Source organism: Ascaphus truei, chromosome 2 (assembly GCF_040206685.1).
Source record: "Ascaphus truei isolate aAscTru1 chromosome 2, aAscTru1.hap1, whole genome shotgun sequence".
Lineage (NCBI taxonomy): Eukaryota > Metazoa > Chordata > Amphibia > Anura > Ascaphidae > Ascaphus > Ascaphus truei.
The window spans coordinates 422,128,759-422,149,080 of record NC_134484.1 but is presented as its reverse complement, the minus strand read 5'-3'; the positions used below and the strand labels follow the sequence as shown (position 1 = coordinate 422,149,080).

The window sequence follows — 20,322 nt, the reverse complement described above, 5'->3', positions numbered from 1 at the left end:
TGATGCGTTTCCCGCCGTGGAAACGCGTCAGAGTTTTAACCTTGTGTGTCTGTCTTTTTTTTGGCCATTATGCCCAATAAATAATCTTCAATATTTTTTTGCCCCAGTCTTTTTTCATTTTTCTGGCAGTGCTCTGCTTTTTCTCCTTTTCTATATCTGTTCTATGATCTGTTTTTCTCTTATTTCTATGAACGGAGGATTTGAGGTCTAATATTACACTGGATCTCTGACCCCAATCCCACACCTGCAATACTGAGGCTCCAGTCACCACATCAAGAGGTTTAACCTCTTCATCACCTTCATCACCTTATTCTAATGCATAGCATGAGTGTGAGGATTTGGGCTTTTTCTCCTTCTATATTTTGAAGCTTTTTGCTGGGTTGAACACTATTTACCCCCTCCCCCTTTTTGTGCATTTACCTGAGAGTATTTGTGTTCCGTATCCCGTACGTTACATTCAAATATGATATATTTTTATAGATATTTGATTTAGTGCCATGGTTACTGATTTTTTGAGTATCGTTAACTATATGAGCACTGTATGCATTTAAATTCCTGACCAATGAGACTATTTGCAGTGCTATTTAAGGATTAGACTTCCGTTAGAGTGCATAACCCTGATGAAGTGGATCAGATCCACGAAGCGCGTAGAGCACTTTTCTCTTTTTCAGATCTTTGTATATAGATAATGAGCTACCTGAGATCAGCTGCAGGGCATATCGTATAGAGGAAGACTGTGCAAGCCAGAGGGGTTTGAAATATATAGTTTTAAAATGTATTTATACTTACATGTTTGTACTTAATATTTAAAGATAGAATTGGTAACACTGGCCACTTTTTGTATATTTTCGATTTTTTTTTTTTACATTATATTTTTTATGCACTGAGTTTTTTTGTATTCATTTGTGATTTATTTTGTTACAATATATTGACTGTAGGTTTATTTATTTATTTTTAACACTTTTAGTAAGTCCTAAGAACAGTGACATTATATCTCATTCATAATCTTTTACTTATACATATACTTTTTCACTTAGCGCACTAAGATCACTTTTTTCTACGAGGAAATTTGTAGTGTACAGTATATGCTGGAGTGGCCATGTGGACAGCAGTATATTGGGAGGACATGTAGAATGCTGAAAGTTGGGATTCAAGAACATGTGAGGAACATAAAGAAAGGTTTAGAGTCCCATAGTGTTTCAAATCATTTTAAAATGAAACATTATCAGAAGCCTGAGGGTTTGATTTTCTCTGGTATGGATCAAGTGGACCATAATTGGTGAGGAGGGAATAGACTAAATAAATTTAGTCTATTCCCTATTGTAGGATTTTTCCTATTATAGACTTTTTCCTATTGTCTAGTCATATTTGTTGAACTTATTGTAAGTTGTTGAACTTATTGTACTATAATTCCTTGTGTTGTCTCTTTTGTAAAGAGCTACGTACAGTTGTAGGGGCTATATAAATAAAGATATACCGGTACATACATCAATTTCTCCCTGCTGCTAGGGAATGACAGCCGGGTTTCCATAACATTCCCCAACAAGGGGGATATTAATCTATATGTATATATTTTGACTGCATTTAATTAGTATCAAATAATTTCTTGTACAGACACAAATAACAATTGAAGGTAATTTCAATAGTCTTAACACAACAACAACAATTGCTCATTTTCATTATTTCAATATTTATTTTGTTTTGGTGAACAGCTGAAATCGTTGTATAAAGCTCTACAAAGTATTACTAAGGAAGTGTTTTCAGTCATTTTCTAATTGTAATAAAACGTAAGCATGGAGTTGCACACAAATAATTTCTGTAATTTCAAAAACAACAAGAAATAATTATCCTATTCTTACAATTAAAAAAGAAAATCCTACAGTAACAATAGAACTATAAAGAATGTCTTTATGAATACATACATCAACTATATTGAATAGAAATGCAGACTCTATATATAAAATACTATAGCAATTTATTTATTTATTTATAAAATATTTTACCAGGAAGTAATACATTGAGAGTTACCTCTCGTTTTCAAGTACGTCCTGGGCACAGAGTTAAGACAAATAATACATGTTTACAAATACATTTACATAATGAGCAGGGTACAGTATACATTATATACAAGACATTGCATGCACAGTTACAGATAATTTATATTATGGGCGTATGAAACAGTTACAGACCAGATTAAAATGTGTGACAGCCTTAGATTTGAAAGAACTTAGACCGGTGGTGGATGTAAGAGTCTCTGGTAGGTTGTTCCAGTTTTGGGGTGCACGGTAAGAGAAGGAGGAGCGGACGGATACTTTGTTGAGTCCTGGGACCATGAACAGTCTTTTGGAGTCTGACCTCAGGTGATATGTGCTGCATGTGGTAGGGGTGAGGAGCTTGTTCAGGTAGCTGGGTAGCTTGCCCATAAAGAATTTGAAGGCAAGACAGGAAAGGTGAAGTTTGCGCCTAGACTCGAGTGATGACCAATCTAGTTCTTTGAGCATTTCGCAGTGATATGTGTTATAGTTGCATTGGAGAACAAAACGACAAATTGAATTGTAGAGGGTGTCAAGTTTGCTAAGGTGGGTTTGAGGTGCCGAGCCATATACTATGTCTCCATAGTCAATAATTGGCATTAGCATCTGCTGTGCGATACGTTTTCTGACCAGGTGATTTAGGCAGGATTTGTTCCTGTAAAGTACCCCTAGTTTGGCGTAGGTCTTGGTTGTCAGGGTATCAATGTGCATCCCGAATGTTAAGTTGGAATCAAACCATATGCCCAGGTATTTAAAGCTAGTAACAGGAGCTAGGGTGGTGTTAGTGTTGGTTCTAATCTGGAGCTCAGTCGCTGGAAGCTTTAAAAATTTAGTCTTGGTCCCAAACATCATTGTTACAGTCTTGTCAGTGTTTAAAAACAGTCTGAAACTGACCTTCAATAACTTGACGCTTATAGGAATTAACTGAATATTTTTTTCGCACTAGCCGATTGCCACCATTTTTTTCAAATACTAAGTGATCACAATGAATGTTTCGAACGGTTATGCTTACAGTAGTTTCCATTTACAATATTTCTACCAAAATGTAGCATTAGGCAATTTTTACAGTCTAGTCTCCATGTCATCGTTGGTTTTATGTGATTTTTTCCCAGATGTCAGATGACCGGTATAGTTTTCTTTAAAGAATGATAGAAAACCAAGCAGAGTTGTGTTAGGATCAAGAAGTTTAACAAAGGGCACGTTTACCTGTGTTTCATGAAAAATGCGATCTTGTAGGGTCATACCCAACATCGAATCAATACCCAGAGATACAAAAGTGTTCTCCATTGAAATGTCACTGTTACTAATATTGAAGAGTTCACTCACCAATGAGATAATGTAGTCATCAGCTTTAAATTCAGGGGACAATTCAAAGGATTTCTCTAACGTTTTGCCACATTCTTCTGTAACAAGTTGATACAGTCGTTTTCTCATCATTGGAATAAGAGAAATAACTACGTTGTTAAACTTTTTTTAATCAAATTTCATTACAGCTTGCTGAGGATTGTTCAGCATTAGGCTTTTTTTCAGGTAGTCATGTACCTCTGATGAATCCAGAAGAATTATTCCTTTTTTTTCTAAGAAAGTTTGAATTGTTTCTTTGTTCTTCAATAATCCAAGGTTAAGGGCACCCCAATTAATGGATTGCCCAGCAAGCCCTACATTTCTCCTGTAGTGACAAAAGGTGTCCAAAAATGAATTGGCAGCAGCATAATTTGCTTGTCCCGTGTTTCCAAGAAATGAAGCAATGGATGAATAGCATACGAAAAAATCAAGTTCTTTCTGACTTGTAGCACGGTGAAGATTAACTGTCCCTGCCACTTTAGGACTCAGGACTTTCTCAAACAAGGACATATTTAGCTTCTCCAGAAATGCATCATGTAAAATGACAGCACTGTGAAAAACACCCTTTATCGGAATCTTTGGGAAAGATTTTTCAATAGAATTAATGGCCTCCATGACATTACAGTAAACAACCACATCACACTGTACTGCAACTACTCTGGTCCTTTTGTTGTCATTCTCTACCATTTTCATTTGCTGTTGCATTTCGGTGGATGGTTTTCTCCTGGAAAGAATCACAATGTGTCCCCCACCATGCTGTGCAATAAACTTTACTGTTTCAAAACCCAGACCAGTGAGACCTCCAGTAACGATGTAAACAGCATCATGTCTAAAAAGTGTTTGCTCTTTAGGAGACACCGACAAGCTTGGCACCTTAATGTTGTCCAGCACAACAACTGGAACAGATTGGCATGTGAAATAGCTGGACACTAAAGCACTTGAACAGTTAGTGCTACCCGTTTGTGTAAAAATGTGTTTTGATAGACTTGCTACCTTGTCTGCCCGCATGGATTTCAGCCAGACATAAATTGTTTTTGTAAACTGTTTTAAATATGCCTTTTGAAAAATGTTAGCAAGATTGAGGAAATGAACAAGTATATTGTCATGGCAACTGTTCATTTGATTTTGTAAATCATCAGGTTGTTTTCTGTTAGACACAATCACTAAGTCTTTGAGGAGCGGTAGATGAGACAGATCTGCCTTTGAAATGCTGCTTAAGTTAGGAAAAATTATCATAGCATTACAATGATGTACTCTTGCATCTAATGTAGTCTCCAAAACCGTTGTTTGCCAGCCACTTTCTTTTGCTGTCAAAGTCAGTACTTTGCACAAAATTGATTTGGCTTCAGAAGTTATAATGGCCAACAGGGGTTTATGTCTAGCTTTCTGCAGTTTGTGATGAAAAATATCCCATGCTATAACAAATGGTGAAATGCAAGGAGCGTATCTAAGGCATGGGACACACCTGGTCTTGTAGCAAACTGTCTCTGGAAGAGCCACTCTGGATGATGCGACAGTTGGATAGCATGCGGCAACATGATCACCCACTTTAAGTTTTCTAACACCCTTTCCTACTGCAGTCACAGTACCGGTGAAATCCAGAGCGATGAGCTTATGTTTATCCATAGCTAAATTGTTCCAGTACAAAGTATTCCCAAACTGGGAGCTTGAAACACTAACAGGGAAGTAATCATCTGTATGGGTGCAGATTTCCTCTATTTGTACCTCAACATTGTGCATTCGAAGCTCACTCACCCTGGAATCAATTATTTCTGCAGAAATATCAGTTACTTTATATGGATCAGCAGTATATAAGGTGACCCACTTAGACTTTTGCAGGGGGATCATCAATTGATGTTTGCTGTCTGCAACTTCAAGTTTTGTCTGTGTAATTTGACTTGTGTGGATTTTACCCTCATTTATCCAGACCTCTGGGTAATCGTTAGGTTTATAATTAATAATAACTTGTGCTAGAGCTTTAATATCCTCTATATTTGAAGAGCTAATGTCAATGAGTTGAAACTTAATGTCAGTTACTTCAGCCGCACATGATCTAGTCATACCAATTAATGCAAATCCAGGGTTGATGTGATCTACTGTTTTCTCTGTTGTTCTGTAGGTGATTGTTCTAATGGAAGCCTTAGACTTTTGCGCTTTTACATCTAGAATTAGCTGACGATATGCCTCACAAAACATTGCGAGAGAATGTGTCAGGTTGTCCAGGCCATCTTCAGAAAACTTGTGAATTCCCCACATAAACAAAACGTCCTCATAGTTGCAGGAAATGTTATCAGGTACCGATAGCATTGTACCTTGAGTTGCCATATCTTTCTCCCAGTCTCTATTTATAATATATGCCGAATCTTCATGTAAATGTTGCAGAAGCTGCTGAGCTACTCCAAGGCTATCAGCAAACACTAGGGCTTTTGGGGCTCTCTTTGAAATATCCATTTCTATTTTGGATGTCTTCTCCCACTTATTTTCAAAGAGTAAATCTCTAACTTCGCTGTCATCGTTTCTCCATAATTTGATTCCAACATTCTTGAGTTGTACTAAAACAGAACCATTTTTATCAGAAAAATATCCACATACCTCAATGTAATTATGAGTATCTTTGCATGTTTTCAGGTATACTACCATTTCTTCTTGTAAAGGTTGCAGAACCAACAGGCTCCCTACTCTTAAAGGAAATCCAGCTTTAGGCTTGTGAGTCAACGTGGCCATAATTGCTGTGAGTTGTAGAAAACAATCCAACACAACAGGGTGAATGCAATACTCATGAAGTTGTTCCAAAATGTGCTTATTAATCTTGATGTTCGCAATAACTTCTTTTAAGTCCGCTCCATAAAATACACTAGTTAGCTGTTTGTAAACTAACCCATACTCAAATCCAAAATCAGACAATTGTTTGTAGATGTCATCAATCTTAAAAATTGATTTGCATCTTCGAAAAATAATTGGGAGGGAAATTACTCTCTCTTCTTCCACCTCTGGATTTAGTCTCTTCACATTAATTTTCCCTCCAGCATAAGCTGTCTTGGATTCCGATATTTCAAAATGTGTCACTGTATTTTCTGGTCTCAGCTTAATCTTTAGATCATATGGACTTTGGCTGACAACACATGGGCTGAAGAACTGGATGCTGATTTCAAGGGAATTTAAAGGCACTTTAGGTTTTAAGCTGTTAATTGTAGCTGCCAGACCAAGCTCTACAAAGAAAGAACCAGACACTAAAAAAACGCCATTGTTCCTGTGTTCATAGACATAAGGTGTCACTGCCTCTGAGATAGTGCAGCTGAATTCTGTGAAGTCTTTACTGACATTGTGTATCAGAGGATGGTTAGAGGGTACTACTCTTTGGGCTTCTTGATGAAGTTTTCCAAACTGTATCTGGTACTTTCTTTGATCAAACTGATATCTGGGAATAGTAGTGGGGATAGACTTATAGTCTTCAAAAACATTACACCAATTCAGGTTGTATCCTTGTACAAAAAGTGTTTCCAGGATAGCAAGAATTGAATTATACTCTTGGTTCGGTTGCACAGCAGGTAAAACTACTGGTGTTGGTCCTAAAATGTCTGTTATATGTTTTTGTAATGCTCTCCTTGGCCCAATTTCAACAAACAATGTATTTTTCTTTTCTTTAGCTGAAGTTCTTAAAGCTTGTTCAAAGACAACAGGTTCCCGAATATTCCTGGCCCAGTATTTTCCCGTTGTGAAATCCTCCTCATCTGCCGTCTTGCCAGTCACTGTTGAAACAAGTTCAATGTTTAACTTTTGTCCTTTTATGATGGGAAGACTTTTGATTATTTCCTCTAATATTGGATCCATCAGGTGACTGTGGTAAGCAGCTAAAACATCTAATCTATGAAGAAATATATTATTGTTACTGAACTGTTGCTCTAATTGTTCATGAAGATGTTCCACTGAATGTGCATCACCAGAAATAGTGCATGAGGTAGGACTGTTATATGCAGCAATGCAAATTCGTCCAGAGTAAGACTCAATAACATTTGATATATCAGTCACAGGTACATTGCTGATTACCAGCATTTTGCCTCCAGTGACTTTGGATTGTAGTGTGCTCCGGTAATAAATGACTTTAACAGCATCCTGCAGTGAAAGGAGTCCCGCGCAATGTGCTGCAGCAACTTCTCCAACAGAGTGTCCAACAATAGAGTCTGGTTTGACTCCCCAGTATCTCAGAAGAGCCACTAATGAAACCTGGATGGTAAAGAGCAGTGGCTGTGCGATGTCTGGTCTTGAGAAATCATCAAACTCCTTTTCTAATAAATCTATCACGGAAAGAGGTGTATATGCCTGAAGCATTTCATCTATCTCGTTGCATTTCTTTCTAAACACAGGTTCAGATCTCAGTAACATCTTGCACATGCCTTTGTAATTGACACCATTACCACAGAACACAAACACGATCTGTGGAATCACTTTGGCTGGAGATATATCAGTGTTTGCTAATGCAAGTTGTTGCTGTAAATGTGGTAAGGAAGTTGTGACAAATGCCGCTCTGTATTTGTAGTTAATGTGACTTCTTCTACAAGCAGACGTGTAGGCCAAGCTCTGAAGAGATAAAGATTTCATTTTACTTATCTCCTGCTTTGTATCTTCAATAGTAAGTGTAAGGGATTTACTTGAAGCTGCAGATAGAATAAATATTTCAATGGGTCTTTTTGAATAACATGGAGAGTCTTTTTGTTTATGCTGCCTAATCACAACATGAACATTTGTCCCTCCAAAACCAAAGCTATTAACACCTGCTATTCTGCCCAATTCTCCAGGGTCTTCCCATTTTTCAGAAGCAGTTGGGATAGCAATATTATTTTTTTCTGGGTCTATCCTACTTATTTCTTGAGAATAATGTAAAGATGGAATAATCATTTCATGGTGCATCATTAAGAGAATTTTAATTAAACCAGCAATTCCAGCTGCTGATTCTGTATGACCAATATTACCTTTAACTGAGCCAAGCTTTAAAGGGTGTGACCTGTTTTTTCCTATAATGCTTCCTATGCTGGCTGCCTCTATTGGATCTCTAACAGGTGTTCCAGTGCCATGTGCTTCAACATACTGCACAGCAGATGGATCTATATGGGATGAATAAATACTTTGCAGCAGGTACTCTTGTTGCTTTTGAGAGGGTTTGGTGATCGGTGTCACTGATCTGCCATCCTGATTTATGGCACTGATAAGTATCACACCCCAGATTTTGTTGAAGTCTTCTTTTGCCTATGTATAAAGAAAAAGACAGAAATACATAAAAATTAAAGCACACATTCTATATTTATGTATGTATATATAATTCTATAATACAATTCAGAAGTGCGGGGAAACAGCTTCAGGCGAGGAGAAACCTGTTTGTGCAGCCAACACAACACAGATAAACAATTTCTTCATAGTGCAGGTCTCCTCAAAGACAGGGATATACAGTACTGAGTAGAGCACTACTCAGAAGTTCATCATGAAGTTCTCCATTTAATGTGACAGCCAAGAACAGAGGACTAACAATGTTTCAGGTCCCATATGGACCTTTCATCAGACCTGAGGTCTTAGATATGCTAAATGTTTGTGCAAGTTCATAAATTATGTAAAATCAGCCCATTTTTTTTAATAACTTGAGTTTTATTAATTTTAGAGCAGTACAAAGAAAAGCATACATTCATTGTTTCTTATAAACACCAAAGTGAAACATGTTTAACATCCATTTCAAAAGTAAATTGAATAAAAAAAAAATAATAATAAAAAAAGGAGGGGGAGGGTGGGATGGGGGTGGAGGGGAGGGTAGGATGGGGGTGGAGGGGAGGGTGGGATGTTGGTGGAGGTGAGGGTGGGATGGGGGTGGTGGGGAGGGTGGGTTGGGGGTGGAGGGGAGGGTGGATTGGGGGTGGAGGTGGGTCCGCTTCTTTGTCTAAGGTCTCCGAATTTTGAGATGTTTCTGGGTGAGCTAGGATACAGTATGTGTGGTTATTAAGTCTCTTATCTCTATGGGACTTTTGTTCTCTTGTATACACAGGGGTCTCTTGGCCCCTAAGAGTCATGGGACCGGCACCGAGACCAAACGAGAACGCATCTGCAACTATCAAAGTAAAACTGTGGAACGCTCTACCCCTGGGATGTCTGTCTGTGCCAGCCATGGCGTCCAGACTTTTAGGAAATTTAATTCAGTGTCATTGATAAGACTTGTCAATTTTTCCATCTAGCACCCAAATCAAATTCTGTTCCGAATCTTGGGAATTGACGGAATTTCATTTTGTTTCCATAATGCTCGATCTCGCACCTCGTCGCTGTTGTACTGTAGGATGGACCCAACCTTGGGAGGGTAAATGGGGCTGGGAGCGAGGAAGGGTGGGGTATAAGGAACACATTTGTAGAATCAGATATGATCTGTGACGCGACTGGTTCTCTTGCCCTTGGGGTGCGACTGTAATCCGGAACACCCAAAAGGGGTGACCAGTGACCCGGATGAACATGGATATCCCTGGCCCGAGGGGCTTGCATGAGCGCCTAGGAAACATCCACGACACTCACTTCGAGGTGAAAGTAAACAGCCGCTGTGTTCCCGTCACCGGCAATCACTATATACATATCAATACTATCTAATTCGGCTTATAATATTAGAACAAAATAAACAACAACAACAAATTTAATAACTTACTTCAGTCCTAGAGTCTATTGTCTATTCCATATGAATTCGGGTTCCCTGATCCTCCCTTGAGCTACTAGTTATAGTATATGGTAGTCACTGTCTGGTGTGTATGACATCAGCTCTTTACAGCTTCTGTGTAGCCTTCCAGGGGTCCTCTATTATGGGGGTATCCCCTCACGAGCCTCCCTAGGCTATCTAAACCCAATCAGGTATTCATAATTTAGACTCCTTTTAAGCTCCCCGGTTAGCTTAATTTGGCATTGTAGGACTTATTGCTTTATTTAGATTATGGGAGGATCTCCCAGTGATTTGCAAGTAACCCATATGATCACAGCATCTGGTAGAATATCTAGCTGTTTAAAAGTTTCTAAGTGGTTCAAAACTACCCCTTCCTGAACTCCTAATGGCTTGTGGTTTGTGATCTTGGAGCATATGTATTGAGTCTCCTATCCCCCTTCTCTTAAATGATCATGTACATTCCTGTGCGGGAGGCTTAAATGTATGAATGCCTTTCGTTCCCATGTATTAGCCCAATTCTAAGTTTTGGTAACTCTAGCCTGTACTTTATCCCTTATAAAGGTCATGGTGGGTATCCCGATATCGGTAGGGAGTCCAGGGCCGCTGCATCAGAGCCCGGCATGGCATCCACTCTACCCTCTCGCCTCCCTCCTTGAAGCCCGACCCCAGCTCCTCCATCACCCATCTGCCTTCCCGGACCCAGAACACAGACAGTCACACGGCCCTACGGGGGTTGGCATACCAAAGTCTCCGCCACCCATTTCTGTATAACGAGCCAACCCGGTAAGTGAACTTATCTCCTGCATAGCAGTCCCGGGCTCTCTCCCACCTTTCCCCCCAATCCTTATTGTCCATCTCGTTGGTACTCACATTTGCTGTGGACTCACCCAGGATTTGGTACCTGATCGCCTGCGCTGTCCCGAGTCTGCTGTCTCTCATCCTCATTCAGAAGTAGCTCCGATTCCGTCCACCGCCCCCCCCCCTGCCTCCCTGCAACGTGAGTTCCCCGCCTGCCATCCCTGCGCCTCTCTCGCTGGCTGGTTCCCTCCAAGATTGCTGCCATGGTCATCCGGGTCGTCAATGTGCTCTGCTCCTCTCCACGGTCCTCCAAAGGCGCCTGGGTCTCGCCGCTCTCAGGGCCCTGTCGATCCCCGCCATCACCTAGGCCATTGCTCTTCCCGCCTTAAGATGGCAGCTGCTCCATGTGCCGATGTATTCAGGGTAGGTATTACAACTGCTAATAAGCTAACTGGGAAAAACTTGTGAAATGGGGTAAGACCACTTTAAGTGTTTCATTGGTACTTAATTGATATCAATTTGCAGGTTTATCTCTCCGATCCCACGCTGCCGCACTCACTTCACTCCATGCCAGATCGGGAGAGGACTCTTCCGCAGGCAGAAGGTTAGTGGGGCTGTCAGAGCTAGACTTTAATCCAAGTTTTCGTAGAAAGGCATCTCCATCTTCCAGGTGTCTCAGTGTGTTAACAGACCCATTCTTTATTACCATGAAACCAAATTGGAAGACCCAGCGGTATCGGGTCCACCTGTCTCTTCGGACTTTGGTAATGGGAGATAGATTTTTTCCTTTTTAAGAGCGTGGTGGGGGATATGTCCTGGAACACCATCAGTTTGATCCCTTCAAACTCGATGGTGTTAGTAGCTCTTGTAATTTGGCATAAAGCGTCCTTTACACAGAAGAAATGGAAAATAATTATGTCTCTAGGGGGGTTTCCCGGCTGAGGTTTAGATCTCAGAGCTCTATGACAGCGGTCTAATTGAAGATCTGATTTCGATCTGTCTGGGAGCATGTGTGACAGCCATTTTTACACGAACTCCTCGGGCTTGTGATGGCCTCTGGGACCCCCCTTAGCCGTATATTATTACGTCGATCCCTGTTTTCTGAGTCCTCCTGTTTATCACCCAGGTCAGATATTAGGGATTTTAGGTGAGCTGTTTCTCTCTCATTTCTTTGTAGGGCTCTGGCAGTGGAGTCTAAGCACTTATCTATTGCATCGGTTCTATTTACAACGCTGTTGATGTCCTTTCTGAGTTCTGTCAGCTCTTTCTGAAAGAATGATTTTATCTCTCTGCAGAACTCTTGTAAGTCACATTGGATCACCAGCTGTTGGTCCCTTTTATCGCCTCTCTCCTCCAATCTATCCCCGTCTGATTTGGAGCCCTCTTCCGGTGTTGGCGCTCTGGAGTCTCCCGCTCACGCCATATCACTTTTAGAGAAATAGTCAGTTAACACAGAGGTAGCCTTCCTTGATTTTGACCTAGTTGACATCCCTTAGGTATCCGAAGTCTGATTTTTATTTTGTCTTCTTGTGTATATGATTTTAACACCAAATGTTTGCTTTATTAGTGTTGTTGGGAATGGAGCTCTCTCTTCAAGCTTTCATTTCCTCGGCTGTCGCGCATGCGCCTCAAATCAGCCAATTTTTAAGAGAGAACTCAATTGTGGCTGATATTTTGATTACCTTATAAGCACATATAGCTATATATGGTGTGGAGAGACACAACGGTAAGGATGAGGAGGGGGGTGTAAGTACGGGGAGGAGATGACACGGTGAGGAGGGGGTGAGAGGATGGGGGTGAAAGAGACGGGGTGATAGAATGAGGGGGGTGGGGGTGAGGATGAAGGGGGAGGGGGATTGGATGAGGAGGGGGTGAGAGGATAAGAAAGGGGGTGAAAGGATGAAGAGAGGGGTGAGAGGATGAGGAGGGGGATGAGAGAGGATAAGAAGGGGGAGATGAGAGGATAAGTGAGGGGGTGAGAGTATAAGGGAGGGGAGGGAGAGAGAATGGGGGTATACTGTAACATTTAAAAAATAATACTCCCAAAGATCAGTGTGGAGGGAAGTGGGGGCCTCAAGGCTGGAGGTTCACCTGGGACAGTGAATAGCCTTGCACTAGCCCTGTCTGTTGACAATACAATTCTCTTAGATCAATTTGTGTTTTGTCCCGCTGATTATTACACGTGTAAGGGGAGCATAGATTATAGTAGACAGTATCAGGCAAAATAGGTTATATACTAGCTCTTTGGTCTGCTAATACATACAGTAAAGGAACTGGTGCTGAGTAATATTCTGTTGCTACACAGAGTAGTGGGATAATTAAATCATTGTCTTGTGAATTGAGCATGCAACTCTGCTTTAATTCTTTTATTATGTTTTCACATGAGCCATTTCCCTCAGTGCTCCTGGTACTGTTTTGATCAGGGGTTGATCGGAGAACCTCCCTAGCAACAAGATACATGTGGTATCTATATTCTGGATGATATATATATGGGGCTAGATGAGACACTATGAATATGTTAGTTTCTTGATGACGTTACAAACACGATAGTGCTGGCGCACTGCATTTGGAGTGGGAAGGCTGCTGGCGCACTGCATTTGGAGTGGGAAGGCTTTCACTGATAAGTTGAGGGTCACTCTTTTTTGTTCTGCACTTGACAAAGTCTATTTCCGGAACTTTATGCATCTTTTTTTTAGTATCGGTGGTGATCAAAGAGTTTGATCAAAAAAGAAACCCTTCTAGGTAGCAGACTCTTGTCATGTGTGTAGTGTCATATTTACTGGACTTGATTGGTCCAACAGTTAGATACTGTATGTCTGAGTAGTGCCCAGATTCACAGGGGAAATCAAAAATAATAAAATTTTATTAAATCTACATAGATATTAAAAACACATATACATTATTAAAAATCCCTATTATGTAGAGTGGTGATAGTGTTTTGTCATAAATCAATCGGTGTATTACCATATGTAAAACAATATCTTGACTTTCTGAATCACAGCTATATATACGGTCTCTTGACCAAAACCAATGAATATTGCAGGTGTGTACACATATGTTAATCACAGCATGATCACTCGGAGGTGAAGCATAGACCAAATGTGTACAATAGGCTTAAACGCAGGGAGCATATACTGGAGTAATGTGGGACAGATTGTGCATCAAACAGAGAAAACAACCGTGTAGATATATATCACAGCTGATGTCATCATACACAGATGGTGCATGTATATCACAAGGCGAAGGTTATACATATATCTCTGCAACACTCCGTTTGTGTATTGAGTCCTCAGGTTCTCCCAACAAAATCAGTGCTGTGTATAATTGTTCAATATATTGAACCAGTGTAATACATTTGAATACACGTAAATAGAGGATACTCCGTGGTTATAAGGTAATATAATATGCTGTAATTATACCCGTAAGTACCCGTAACCCGCAAGTACAGCTCCTATGTGGTGCCAGAGAGTGATTTATCTACTGTGGTTAGTATGGTTTGACCCGTATCAGCCAAGTCATGTAAGAGGGCTGGCTACCATGTATGCTGCGTGAATGGATACAAGCCTGCTGCTGCTGGTGCCGGTTACAGAAAGTCGCCACCCACTGACGTCACGGCTGTGACGCCTCACGTCCCGACGCACGTTTCACGTGACTAGCACGCTTCTTCAGGGGGAGGAGGGATGGAGGTAAGACATCCCCCATGTCCATTTATACTCTCAGATCCTGTTAGAGGACTCCTATCCTTACTGTGATAGGTAGGTAGGGAGTCAATCAGTTCATTAGCCTGCAGGGGGGTGTAATGAAACTAGAGTGTGTGTTTGGCTTACCAATTGCCTCTTTGCTGAAACGCTGTGGATGCCTGTGCAACAATGCAGAATGATATGAAACAAGTGTCGATCTAGTTGTTATGTTGAACATATTTTCAATAAAGAAAAATAAATGATGTCCAAGTCGTCCAGTTATTACTGTTGTTATTGCCTTATTAAATCTCATATGACAGTATGTATAACTAAAAGAGAGATTCCTATACGTGGTTTAAACAGGTAAGTGTATAACTACAGTACATGCAATAGTTTGCAAAGGTGACCTTGTAGGTAAGTAAGCAAAATCCATAACTACATGTAAATAGTGTAGGAGTGTGACTCACATATAAATACCTGCCCTTAAGGGACAATGCAGGTGTTATTAAAATGAAGCTCCCCCTGAAGAAGCGTGCTAGTCATGTGAAACGTGCGTCGGGACGTGAGGCGTCACAGCCGTCACCCTCTTACATGACTTGGCTGATACGGGTCAAACCATACTAACCGCAGTAGATAAATCACTCTCTGGCACCACATAGGAGCTGTACTTGCGGGTTACGGGTACTTACGGGTATAATTACAGCATATTATATTACCTTATAACCACGGAGTATCCTCTATTTACGTGTATTCAAATGTATTACACTGGTTCAATATATTGAACAATTATACACAGCACTGATTTTGTTGGGAGAACCTGAGGACTCAATACAAAAACGGAGTGTTGCAGAGATATATGTATAACCTTCGCCTTGTGATATACATGCACCATCTGTGTATGATGACATCAGCTGTGATATATATCTACACGGTTGTTTTCTCTGTTTGATGCACAATCTGTCCCACATTACTCCAGTATATGCTCCCTGCGTTTAAGCCTATTGTACACATTTGGTCTATGCTTCACCTCCGAGTGATCATGCTGTGATTAACATATGTGTACACACCTGCAATATTCATTGGTTTTGGTCAAGAGACCGTATATATAGCTGTGATTCAGAAAGTCAAGATATTGTTTTACATATGGTAATACACCGATTGATTTATGACAAAACACTATCACCACTCTACATAATAGGGATTTTTAATAATGTATATGTGTTTTTAATATCTATGTAGATTTAATAAAATTTTATTATTTTTGATTTCCCCTGTGAATCTGGGCACTACTCAGACATACAGTATCTAACTGTTGGACCAATTAAGTCCAGTAAATATGACACAACACACATGACAAGAGTCTGCTACCTAGAAGGGTTTCTTTTTTGATCAAACTCTTTGATCACCACCGATACTATTGTATTTAATACCCTTATAGCACCTGTCATTTATAATTACATTGTTCATATCATTTAAGGTGACAGCGGTCTATTTCACTTATTCAATGCATCTTTTTTTGTAAATACCACTCAGTATATTTGAATACATTTTGTACTTCTTAGCATATTGTTTTTTGAGTGCTGCCGGTTTTCATTTTGGTTTGTGCACACGTTTATCAAGCACCAGTATGGGTTAGTGCACCCAATCCAGCATGAACCAATTCAGTGTTAACTCCTATTCAAGTCAATGGGAGTTAACGCTAGATTGAGTGCACTAATCTGCACTGGTGCTTCAGAAATCTACCCCTTAGAATTTTGCCCATTTTGTAGAATTTGATAAAAAGAGGTCATATAGTTTTCAGAAATACTAACCTTCCGTAATGACTTCAGTAAAATCACTCCACAGCCTTCTCCTCTACCATAGCCATCTGCTTTTCTGGAGAAAGGTTTGCTTGTCCCATCAGGAGAGATTAGCTTTGCTTTGCTCAAAACTATATATTTGATGGGCTCGATTATACAGCTCACACCCCCACACAAAGCCATGTCGCAGTCTCCTATTAAAATAAAATCCATAAATGTACATTATTGCTTCCATTTCAGGTTTTGCTTCAAGGTGCAGTTCAAATTAGTACCAAAGTGAACGAAATTTAAAGGGGTAGAAGGTTGCATCTTGCAAAGCGATCATTGTGATTCAGATATGATTTTTCTTATTTACCGAAGGATTCTTGAGAATGGTGGTTATTGCTTAGCTTGTTTCTTTCACTCACATGATAATATAATTTGATTTATTGACATACCCTCTCTGTTATTCAACCAGTAATGTGGAAAAACAGAATTAGGGTATATATCACACAGTAAAAAAAAAACAAATTGTCCAGGAACAGGATTGTATATTTTCTGTATAATTCCTCTGCTCTCACACTGCCAGCTCTCCCCAGGGAAGTTACATGTTTTTTTCCCTGCTCTGATGCAACCAGAGCTGTGTATATTGCAACATAGTTGTTGCTACAGTAGTAATCCCTTTAAACAGTCTCTAGTCAGTTGTCCTGGCAACCTACCAATACTCACAGTTGAGATTGGTTTAGTCCTCTACCCCTGCTTATCTACATTTTGCTATGACCCGTAGCCTGTTCCTGTCTGACAGGAAAGTGTGCTTTCTTTTCCTACAAGCAGCCAAAGTGAGTATACACAAACAGACACACATTGGCTGTGTCATACCAAAGTGTCACATAAAGTGTCTGTGGAGTTAATACTGGAGTTATCATCTGCGGATGCTCTCTACATCTTTTAATATCATTAAACCTGGAAGCATACTGAATACTATGGACTAACATTCTGATTTCATTTCCTCATACAGGTATGTTTGTTTGATTGGAACCCTTCTATCAATTGTAAACCCATCTGCTATTGATCTTTAATTAACAACTACCTGGTATGAGCTGAAAAGGCAGACACCCTCCCTTAATTGTTAGTCAAGTGACTGTGTGTTAGAGTATTTTAGTGAGCCATATGGCTGTGTCACCACAAAGTGTCTGTAGAGTTAGAATTGGAGTTGAATACTGCAAGAAGATCTGGACTCTGCACTCACTTCAAAAACATCTACAACCTTGTAACTGTGAGAACTTGACTTTCTAAATGCTCTGATCATTTGTACCTATTGCTTTTTCTGTTGAATGTTTCCTCGCTCCTTTGTAAATGTTTCTGTTCTCTCCCCTTCCCCACACCCCTCCTATCCACATTTCTTCATCTCTCCTCCCCTCAACCTATGTCTGTGCCCATACACTGCACCATTATTTATACACCTCTTTCCCAACAACTTCTTTACCCTTCAATAAAAAGCACCTCCACAAATCCTCTATTCACACCCTCTTTCTACTCCTTTCTGTTGCTGGTGATATCTCTCCTAATCATGAACCCAAACAAACACACCTGCTCTCACCCACGCCTCCTTGCCATCTCCTCCCATGCAAATGGTGTTAACATTCTGATTTGATAGTTTCCAACCTTACAACTTGCCCCACAAATCAAGCATTCCAATAGCCTGCACTCATGGCTATTGTCCCACACCCATAGTCACCCCAACCACCCATTTTGACCAAGCACTGCCATCTACAGCACTTATTCCCTCACCTGCTGTCTCTCTAAGTTTCCCCTCAAACCTCTTAGATTGTAAGCTCTTCGGTGCAGGGATTTCCTTTCCTATTGTCTGATTTTGCTGTGCTTAATGTATTATAATTCCCTGTACTGTATTCTTTGTGAAGCGCTGAGTACACTTTTGGCACTATATAAATAAAGACATACAATACACACACCAGCCCCGCCTTTTTTTTACGACTCTAGCACTAGGAGTGGGTCACAGAGGTGTCAACTGCCAAGGACCTAAATAAGTAAGATTTGTGGGTTCTTGTCAGATAAATTACATGCTAAAAATGCTAATTTTAAAGAGTGAAAATCTATTGGTCTATGGGATCACTGGTGTAAAAAAATGTGCCAGAATTCAAAAAATTGAGATTGATTGAAAAGAAAAACAGGACCAAGCAAGTCTGGGGTCGGTAGCCGACTATCCATACGGATTGTACGTTTTGAAGACCATGTTTGTTTCTCATTTGCGATGTATATAATCAAGGAAAACCTACTTGCATAATTACATACGTAAAAAAAAATCTAAGTGACCACTGTCCTTAAGCATTCTCCCAAGTGCCTGTCCAACTAAACAGCTTACACCAGATTGACATGGTGAATTGAAGAGTTTACATTTACATTGCTAAATAATGGAATGTAATTTAAATCAGCTGATAATATGAGATGAGGTTTCAATAAGAAAAATGTGGATGCAATGTTGTACGAAATGCTCAAAGAACTAGATTGGTCATCACTTGAGTCTAGGTGCAAAGTTCATCTTTCCGATCTTGCCTTCAAATACATTATGGGAAAGCTACCCGTCTATCTGAATAAGGTCCTCACCCCTACCACATGCAGCACTTATCTGAGATCTGACTCCAAAAGACTGTTCATGGTCCCAAGGTTCAGCCAAGTATCCAGTCACTCCTCCTTCTCTTATGGTGCACCCCAAAACTGGAACAATCTACCAGAGACTCTCACAGCCACCACCAGTCTAAGTTCTTTCAAAACTAAGGCTGTCTTATATTTTAATCTGGTCTGTAACTGTCACATACGCCCATAATATATATTATCTTTAATTGTGCATGCAATGTTTTGTATATGTAACAGTGTTTCCCCCCCACCCGGTGGGAGAATTGGCCATTACTACGTATGTGGTGCATGATACCTGCTGGTAACAGGAGGGCTGAGTCATACTCCGATGGTAGTGGGGGCACAGGACTAGGTTCTGCGGTTCATACCCCACATATCTTTAGCAGTGCAGCGCCTCCATCTGCCGTAGGCTCCAGGGAACTGAAGGTGATCTCCCATGGTAGAACCGATTTATCTCTTCCCCCAGTAAGATCACACACCAGGCCGGAGGTATAATAAAATGAACGGTTTATTGTCTCGCCCTGTGCAGCACAGTACATGGCAGGATTCTGCCCAATACAGCAACTGTCAGCTACTCACTAAAGGATGGTCCCTGGACCTTCACTACAGGCCAAGGGCACCCGCAGCACGCCCCAGCTCTTCCCTGCCCCTCCAGCAGGAGCAGAGGTATGGTAAACACTCACTCTCCCCCAGAGGGAGGAGGACCAGAGAAGGCCCAATAATCAGGATCTTGGTTGTGAGACCTGCCCCTCTCAAGAAGGTAGAGGTAATTCTAAATTTAGATGGAATTGCCCTTAACAGCCAGGAGGAGGACACCAGGTCTGCCCCATGATTGGACATGCTCAGGCCTGATGTCACCGCTTCCTACTGTCACTCAAGTTCAGCAACAAGGAGGGGGAAACCCCAATGTTGACAACTGGCAGCCTGATTGTACCAGGATTTACTGCCAGGTGTAGGGCAGGTTAATAGCCATAGATGGCATGGCTACATATATAATGTGTACCCTGTTCACTTATGTAACTATGTATTTGTAACCATGTATTATTTGTCATCATAACTCTGTGCCCAGGACATACTTGAAAATGTATTACTTCCTGGTAAAACATTTTACAAATAAATAAATGTTGGTACCTTGTTTAATTGCCTGGCAGGCATAATGCAATGCAACAAGAGATGAGGAGCATGCAGTATCGATGACAAGAGAGGGTCCAGTGAGATCAAAGCAGTAAGAAATCCTGTTTGCAGCGATACTCATTGCTGAACCTGTAGCATCATAATGGTTTATAGCGGTTTCTGCCTGATGTAAAATGGCCGTGTAGTCTGTGTTCATAAGACCTGCAGAAAAAAAATGCACA

General features: G+C 40.5%; 1 protein-coding gene across 1 annotated transcript in view; it reads right to left on the bottom strand.

Annotated features, from left to right (window-relative positions):
* Positions 1-3,380: 3,380 nt before the first annotated feature.
* Positions 3,381-20,322, bottom strand: part of LOC142487781 (phthioceranic/hydroxyphthioceranic acid synthase-like) — a 43,514-nt gene continuing 26,572 nt past the window's right edge. Inside the window, exons 4-6 of the mRNA XM_075587653.1 lie at positions 20,099-20,302; positions 16,346-16,527; positions 3,381-8,621 (exon numbers count right to left, since the gene is read on the bottom strand). Coding sequence (XP_075443768.1) covers positions 3,507-8,621; positions 16,346-16,527; positions 20,099-20,302 — 5,501 coding nt within the window. The 3' untranslated portion in view covers positions 3,381-3,506. The remainder of the gene's footprint in view (positions 8,622-16,345; positions 16,528-20,098; positions 20,303-20,322) is intronic.